Raw genomic sequence first — 9431 nt, forward strand, 5'->3', positions numbered from 1 at the left:
CATGGTGTATTTCATATTTCTCTCAGTGCTGCTGGTGAATCTTCAGGGAAGAAGAGAGGGCTGTTCTATTACTGTTACTCTAACCCTCTAACCCCCTAACCCTCTAACCCCCTAACCCTCTAACCCCCTAACCCTCTAACCCTCTAACCCTCTAACCCTCCAACCCTCTAACCCCCTAACCCTCTAACCCTCTAACCCTCTAACCCCCTAACCCTCTAACCCCCTAACCCTCTAACCCTCTAACCCTCTAACCCTCTAACCCTCTAACCCTCTAACCCTCTAACCCTCTAACCCCCTAACCCTCTAACACCCTAACCCCCTAACCCCCTAACCCTCTAACCCCCTAACCCTCTAACCCCCTAACCCCCTAACCCTCTAACCCTCTAACCCCCTAACCCTCTAACCCTCTAACCCTTCTCTCAGTGCTGCTGGTGAATCCAGGGTTTCAGGGAAGAAGAGAGGGCTGTTCTATTACTGTTGGAAAAACATGGACAATGTCTTCCTAAATCCTGACCTGAAGATTACAAGGTTTTTTTAACAGGAAAAATTAACTGCTGCTTTTCTCTCTTTCCCAGTTTCTCTTGTATTAGTTTATTTAAAGTGAACAACACTTAAGGCCTTTGTCATTCATCGTTTAACCCGTGTGTGTGTGTGTGTGTGTGTGTGTGTGTGTGTGTGTGTGTGTGTCGGACCTTTGATGAGGCCTTTCTCCTGCAGAGTTTTCATGGACGGCCGTCTGCTGATGAACTTCTTCAGTCGGTTCTTCACTCCGTTTTTATCGGCGCTGTCTGAAGCGCTGTGTTTCAGTTTGAACATGTCTACGGAAACATGACAGAACTTTGTTTAAACACTCCCTGCGATCCAAATCGCATACTTTCTACTATATAGTATGTAGAAAAAAGATTTAGGATGTCCCAATTCTTGTGGCCAGATTTAGGATGGTTAGAAGTACCCGGATGTCCTACTTCATCCAGCCAAGATTGTTAGTGTTGAAAACTGCATCCTATTTGGGCGATTCTGACCCACAATCCAGTGCGCGCGTGAAGTGACGTCACATCGATGAAGCCTCCATATGAAAACAAACAGGGATGCGCCGGATATAAAAGCAAGAGGCAAGATCAAGGCGCAATGTTATGATGAAATAAGAGAGTAAAGTATGTCCCAATAGTATGCCTACTGCATCCTAACTAGATTCTTTTTATCGTCGGATGAAGTATGTAGAATAGAAAAAAGAAAGAGTATGTGATTCGGAATGCAGGGACAGTATATGTGTTAGGGTTAGGCAGTGTATTCAGGGTTGGGTTATGTTATATGGACATACACAGCTGGTACATAGTATTAATCATTGCTGTCCAACACATGAATAACTTGAGTTACAGTCTGAGATACTGACTGATGGAGCGGGTTAGGGGTAGGCTGTATATTCAGGTTTGGGGTGGGAGGGTTAGGGTTAGGGGTTAGGGTTAGTACTGACTGATGGAGCGCCGGTGGGCCGGGTTTCTCTGCTTGGGGTTTGGCGAGTTGGAGCCGCGTCCGGGTAACGAGCTGTGACGAGGCAGAAAGTCTGAAGAGTTCGACCGCCGCAGAGAAAACCCTCCGACTGCTTCAGTCTGAAGACAACAGAATAATGAGGGTTAGTTACACTAGATATACTGAATACGGTATGTAAGGGTAGTTAACATATATATATATATATATATATATATATATATATATATATATATATATATATATATATATATATATATATATATTGTTATATATATATATTGTTATATATATCAGTGATTCTTGAGAACCGGGACAGAAGGCCGTCTTCCATATATAACTGCTGTTATGTTTATAAAACATAACACTTGTTATCTTCTCATGATGTCAAAAACAGTGTGTCCTCAGAGACAGTGGCGGCTCGCCCATAGAGGGCGATAGGGCGCCGCCCTCCTTGAGCCATATCAGCAAAAAACGAAAATATAATAATGAATAATAATGATGATTTTTTATTTTTTTTTGTATTAATAATCATAATTTATGATTTCAATACAGTTTTTACCTGCATCTAAGTCTGAATATCATTGTACAATCAGCGTCTGTGCTCTGTACCGTCACTCTGGGGCGATGTCGGGCTGGTTGAAAATCGCCCCCAGCGCTCTCATAGACATCAATGTAAAACTTTTTTTTTCAAACTGCAAGCCTCGCAATGCAATCTCTATGGGTTCCAGGGGTGCTCGCCCTAACGTGTTGTCGTCATACGTACAGTAAACAATAAACCAATTACAGTGACTGATACAGTCACATGTCCAGTATGCAGCCCAGAGCGGTCATATTCAAGACCAACACAACTTTATATCAACTCAGGCTAGGCTGGCAAGCTACTTACTTGATCGGACTCGGACTAGGTCTTTACCAGACAAAATGTAACCATCAAGCAAGTATCTACCAAGATGGATTGGGGGATCGTATAAACGCGGATTTTCACGGGGCTCGTTTGAACGGCTAACGAGGCTAGCAGGATGCTAATGCGCTAACGCTCTGTCCTGCTGCCGCTGCATGATGATTATGGACTATATACTGGCTTTTTATCCATCCTGATGGCAGCACAGAGACCGCATGGATAACTTTGGGTGTCACCCCTATGCATCATCTCTCAGAAAAGGTAAAACAAACATTAAACATCAATCTGCATATACGAGCCAGCGCCGTTCAACAGCTGATCGGCAGTTGAACGGCGATCAGCTGTTGATCGTCGTTTAGCTGACAGCTGCTTTCACCGTCCGACATAAACCCGCCTACCAAGTGCTGTAGACAGTAGTAACCCAAACCAATGTGATGATTAGCACTGTCAATGTTGCACATGCTATGCCAGCATCCATTTTTGTCTCCTAACTTTTAAAGGAAGCCTATCTGAGGAGCACACTGGTAGATGACAAGTTATCTGTGATGGCCACAGCCGGATAATTAAATCATTTTAGAGCTAAAATAATTTTATTCAAGAAATTAACTAACTTAATTTCCAAAAATACTGTACAGTGCAATGCTTGTCTAATGTTGCCAGAGTGGTTATGCCAGATGAACAGGAAAAACAAACTGTTAAATGCAATATGACATTGTCATATGCTATCTGATTTAGGTTAATTTTGGGTCATATTTCCCATCATGGCAACAATTGCCCCCCCTGAGATTATTGTCAGGAGCCGCCACTGCTCAGAGAAGGTTTCAATCTTTCATATGCAATAAAACCTATTAAAAATGTACTTTAATTATTAAAAATAGCTTTTTTCATCAAAAGCAACACTAGATAATCTCTCATATCAATAAAAACAGTTTTTTTACAACACATTCATGTTTTATAAGGATTCTAAGTGTTGGGGCCACTTTACTGTAAATCAACACCGTCAGACATTTCATTATGTAAAATGTAATAAAATCAGGCGAAATATGGGGCAGCTGTCACTTTGAAGGACCTCTTGTCACATTCTACCTCTGCAGAGTACATTAGAGTCAGACGGGCTCTGATAAGTGTTGTGTCACAACCATGATACATCAACACCGACTTACAATTCCTGAAGAAGTTATTTGAAATGTTTTGATAATTTTATTTTCCTGAAGTAGTTCATACTAGCACCTAACATCAACAGAAAAACCAAATGGCTAACTAGATAAATTCCATTTGTTATGTTTAAGAAACGTTAAATATGTCAACACCGTCAGACAGGATATCTGACGGAGTTGACATCTGATGGTGGTGAAAAAAACAAAAGCTGGGAGGTTGTGTCAAACCTTAGCTCAGTAGCTCAGTATATGTTGGATACATACATGTAATTTAATTTGCCTAAACATAGGGTTTGTATTTTTTCAACATTGCACCCTGTTTTGTCCCACTTCTCAAGAATCACTGATATATACAGTATGTAAGGGTTAGTTAAACTAGATATATAAGCAGTATAATGAGGGTTAGTTAACATAGATATATACATTATACTAACGTTAGTTTACATAGATATATAAACAGTAGGCTATATATATATATATATATATATATATATATATATATATATATATATATATATATATATATATATATGGATGGTTACTAGCTGCTTATTACACTGATAAATGCTCTGTTCTGATTGGTCACGGTATTCTAACCCTGACCCAATGGAATCCTTGTTCAACATGTATCAGGAGAGCAGGAGCTCAGGAGGATAATGTCTGAGAGGACTCCAGTCAAGACGACGTGAGTACGTTTACCTGCACACTGACATAGTTACTGTTGCTACGAGCAAAGTGTGATCATGTAGCGGACTAGTTTTTGACCGTTGCCAAAAAAAACATTTTGCTTAAATGAATCGGTAAAGTTAATTAGTAGCCGTGCAATAAGCGGGATGATGCATATTGAACGGGTGGTGACCGGTGGGCTACACATTATCCTTTACTTCCATCCCAGTAAAGAAGCTTTATCATATCAGTGAGTCTATACATCAGGTTGGTTCTTACAGAAGAGCCGGCAGCGTTCCTCAGGCCGCTGAACCATCGCGTGGCCGTAGACACAGAGTCGCACTGCAGCAGGAGCTCACTGCCTGAGACGGTCTGGATCTGGTAACAAGAGGGAAACACTCTACAGTGAAAACAGTCACTAACCCAAGCCCTATGGATTCATCTGTGTATCTCAATGAGCATAAAACCGCTGGACAGTCTTCATAAAGAAACTCTTGATTTCAATGACACTGCGTGTGCGTGCGTGTGTGTGTGTGTGTGTGTGTGTGTGTGTGTGTGTGTGTGTTTGTACCTGGATGACGTTTTTCCTGCTGGACTTCTCTGTGTTCCATTCTATCACGGCGCCGCTCAGCTCCACCACGTCCGTCTTACTGCCGGCTTTCTGCAAAGCCCCAAACATCCCATAGATTAACACATACCCCTAACCCTAACTGTAACCCTAACCCTAACCCTAACCCCACATCCCATAGATTAACACATACCCCTAACCCTAACCCTAACATCACATAAATTAACATATACCTAAGCCTAACACATATTAACACATCACACATTCATTCCTAACCCTTACCAAGGAAAAGTAGCCTATGGCCTTATACTTAACTAAAACTAAAAGTACTTTTATAATCTTACTGATATTGTCCATGAAATACCTTTGAACTAAATTGATTACACACTTCATCTCATCCTTATTAAAGACAGAAGTAGTTCGGTAATGTTATACTATTGTATATTATGTTATGTACAACTATGAGTTGTTTTTCTATCTTCCTCAACAGGGGCGACTGTTGCTCAGGTGGTATAGCAGGTCGGCCAATGATCGAATGGTTGGCGGTTCGAATCCCGCCCCGCTACTTGTGTCATGTTTGTTGTGTCCTTGGGCAAGACACTTCACCCACCTTGCCTCGTGTGAATGTTGATGGTAAGCCTGATATCGGTGTATGAATATGTGTGTGAATGGTAATGTGTAAATGGGAACAGGTCTCCCATGAAAAAAAGGTCTCCGGTCTCAATATGATTTACCTGTATGAATGAAGGTTAGAATAAGGGTTACACATTCACCTGATTATTCTCTTTATAGAGCAGCAGCTGATCCGAGGTCAGGACGCTCCACATCAGATTCCAGTTCTTTCTCTGTTTCTTCCCGCTGTCGCAGAGTTTAGCAACATTCAGGTGTTCACCTGTCAGAGCCACCTGCTCTCTCACACACACACACACACACACACACACACACACACACACACACACACACACACACACACACACACACACACACACACACACACACACACACACACACACACACACACACACACACACACACACACACACACACCCACCCACCCCAGGTTCTGGGATTAACAGACGGTGGTCTTTGTTTTGTTTTGATGGAGTGAATGTACAGAAGATATTTCATCATATCCATATTTTAATGAAACTGAACTATAATTGTGTGTGTGTGTGTGTGTGTGTGTGTGTGTGTGTGTGTGTGTGTGCCTCACCTCGTGTCCTGCCACCATGTTGTGCTGAGACTGATTCCTGCGATGTCTGTTGATCTACAGACACACAGATACAAACAGACTTATATTAGGGCTGTCAAGCGATTAAAAACATGTATCTAATTAATTACAGGCTGTGTGATTAATTAATCTAAATTAATCGCATACTTATATGACACTTTTTTGCCTGTTTATAAACAGCTGTAGACTATCCTACAGTTTGTTTCGCTCTCTCTCTCTCTCTCTCTCTCTCTCTCTCTCTCTCCGTCTCTCGTAGCTCTGTCTCCTCTCCTTAGCCAGGTTTCTAGGCTACATGAAATAAAACCAGCAGGCTAAATGAAGACTGTCTATCTCCAAAACACGCCGACTCATTCGCCATCGTACTACTCAAAGCCAAAAATATTGAGACACACACACACACACACACACACACACACACACACACACACACACACACACACACACACAGCTAGCAAACGAAAGTGAGTTTTGAACCTACATTGTTGGCGCCCACTAAATGAATAATTCACAGACACTGCGGAGAATACAATAAGCTGTCTTCTTACCTTCATGCTTATTTGCCTGAAACATCCCATAACACATCCATAGAGCCCTCCGCCCCTTTGCCCTGCTTCTGCCTTTACTGTTTAATCCCGTGCGGGCCACCTCCGCAAGCTGCGCTCTCGTCTCACCCCTTTTGCACCGGGTCAAAGGGCACTGTAGAAGTGCGATTAATCTGCGTTAATTTTTTTAATCGCGTTAATTTTTCTGTGATTAACTAATCGAAATTAACGCGTTAATTTGACAGCCCTAGTTATTATATTATATTATTTTATACTAATATAATCACCAACAGATGATCATGTAATAAAACTCTCTGACGTTCTCACAGGTTTCTGAGGAAGGTCTGTGTCCTGCAGCACCATGGACTTGGACTGACTGAGGCGATCTCCAGAAGTCTGGGAGCTCTTAGCACGCAGCGCTACAGCCCCAGCGGTGGGCCCCGTAGCTGCAGAGTTAGGCCCCATAGCCGCAGAGTTAGGCCCCCCAGCCCCAGCATTAGGCCCCACAGCTCCCAGCCCCAATGAGCCGCACGGCCCTGTGGCCCGCGGTGGAGGCTGCGGAGGCTTTGACACATTCTGGAGGTTAGTGATTCTGTGGACAAGCAAATAAACAAGTAACACAATTATTATTATTATTCTTTTTTTTAAGATTGTTTTTTTTTGCATTTTCAATTCTTGATTAGACAGTAGAGACAGAGATGAAATGTGTCAGAGAGGGGAATGACATGCAGAGAACGACCCGGGCTGGATTCTAACCCGGGTCTGCTGTGAAGAGGACTGAGCCACTAATATGTTAGTATATGTATGCAGTAAAGATGCATACATCAAAACTCTTACTAAACATATATAATGAATTTGTATTTTTATAAATAATACATATGTAAATAGTGTTTACATTTATAATGATGGATCTTATGCATAAATGCATGAACACACAGTATAGGATCATATTTATTGTATATTGCATATGTGTCTGCTTCTACTACTTCCTATGCATACAGTGTATAGTGTTCAGAGTAGGAAAACCTAAGGGGATAAAGGCGTGAGTCTGTTTGAGCCTTAGAAACATCAGAGACATGAAGAAGACTGGAGGCTGGGGCCATCTGAAAGCAGCTCACAAAGACCCATCAAATCTCTCAACACATTCACACAGAGTTTAAGACACATTTCAGCCTCAGAGGGTTATGGTTAGAGAGATGAGCGGTGGCTGTTCTCGAGACTCAAACCACAGTGTGAGCAACAGGAAACAGCTTCTATACGGAAGCTGGGACGTCAGTCTCACATTATATGAACAACTGTTAGGTTGTTATCGTCACTCACATTGTGCAGCTTAACTTTTATTACTGCATTACACATCTGCTTCTCTACAAATACATCAGTCTGCCCATATAAGGGCGTCTATGAAGAAAGGTTGGGTCCACCAGTTGAGTCGGCCCAGGGTCTGGAGCATGGTAACAAGCCTTCAGAGAAGGGTTAGAGCCCACAGCCCAGTGTCCTCCTAAACAAGGGCCACAGCCCAGTGTCCTACTAAACAAGGGCCACAGCCCAGTGCCCTCCTAAACAAGGGCCACAGCCCAGTGTCCTACTAAACAAGGGCCACAGCCCAGTGTCCTCCTAAACAAGGGCTACAGCCCAGTGCCCTACTAAACAAGGGCCACAGCCCAGTGCCCTACTAAACAAGGGCCACAGCCCAGTGCCCTACTAAACAAGGGCTACAGCCCAGTGCCCTCCTAAACAAGGGCTACAGCCCAGTGCCCTCCTAAACAAGGGCTACAGCCCAGTGCCCTACTAAACAAGGGCCACAGCCTGCACTCATGTAGACAAACACACACAGCTGGATGATTAAATGTGTTCTTACCTTGTGCCCGCCATTGCAGTGTGACAGAGAGTCTGGCTGCTTCAGGAAGTCAACGTGTGTGTGTGTGTGTGTGTGTGTTTGTGTGTGTGTGTGTGTGTGTGTGTGTGTGTGTTTGTGTGTGTGTGTGTGTGTGTGTGTGTGTTTGTGTGTGTGTGTGTGTGTGTGTGTGTGTGTTACTCATCACGTGCTCCAGCCGTCTGTCACAGACCTGATGCAACTCCACTTCCTGAAACACTTCTGTTAGTGTAGAAACATCAGCAGAAATATGAGAAACTTTTTACTATTTTCAAACCTTCCTTTGTGACAGACAGACAGACAGACAGACAGACAGACAGACAGACAGACAGACAGACAGACAGACAGACAGACAGACAGACAGACAGACAGACAGACAGACAGACAGAATAACCCTTTGTGGTTGATATTGATTTCTAGTTCACAGTAAGAACCGACTCATAGCAAATACAGGTCGGTGGAGTCTCAATGTTTTTTTTTTTTTTTAATAAAGTTTTACTGAAGAGTAATTGAAGTTTAAATCTGTCAATATCTTTACAACTTTTCTACAGTCTGGAACTGTGTAGTTTATGGTAACAGTCTATTCAGCAGACAGACAGACAGACAGACAGACAGACAGACAGACAGACAGACAGACAGACAGACAGACGGACGGACAGACAGACAGACAGACAGACACACACACACATGAACTGCCTCTTTAATAGATCACAGTGTGGATCAGTGGGAGTTTAGAAACAGGTTTAATTCAGTTAATGAATGTAACGACTTTAACCGTCATTAGAAGTTTGTAATTATTGTTTAATTGAAGTGAATGTCTCCCTGTGTGTTTTCTCTTTAACTGTGTGTGTGCTGGTAAGGACCCCAATATGTCCTCTGTAACATTAACATAAGTACACTCACACTCTCTCTCTCTCTCTCTCTCTCTCACACACACACACACACACACACACAGACACACACACAGACATGCACACACACAGATACGCACACACACGCACA

The 9431-nt window shown here is 42.7% G+C and overlaps 1 protein-coding gene across 1 annotated transcript in view; it reads right to left on the reverse strand.

Moving 5' to 3' along the window:
* The window catches only part of arhgap15 (Rho GTPase activating protein 15), a 12087-nt gene extending 3589 nt beyond the window's left edge, over positions 1–8498 (reverse strand). Inside the window, exons 1-8 of the mRNA XM_080038599.1 lie at positions 8415–8498; positions 6884–7148; positions 5997–6050; positions 5557–5688; positions 4787–4876; positions 4495–4593; positions 1475–1610; positions 693–818 (exon numbers count right to left, since the gene is read on the reverse strand). Of these exons, the coding sequence (XP_079894725.1) occupies positions 693–818; positions 1475–1610; positions 4495–4593; positions 4787–4876; positions 5557–5688; positions 5997–6050; positions 6884–7148; positions 8415–8428 (916 nt within the window). The 5' untranslated portion in view covers positions 8429–8498. The remainder of the gene's footprint in view (positions 1–692; positions 819–1474; positions 1611–4494; positions 4594–4786; positions 4877–5556; positions 5689–5996; positions 6051–6883; positions 7149–8414) is intronic.
* Between the last annotated feature and the right edge of the window lie 933 nt (positions 8499–9431).

The sequence above is a fragment of the Ammodytes marinus genome (assembly GCF_949987685.1).
Source record: "Ammodytes marinus genome assembly, chromosome: 12".
Lineage (NCBI taxonomy): Eukaryota > Metazoa > Chordata > Actinopteri > Uranoscopiformes > Ammodytidae > Ammodytes > Ammodytes marinus.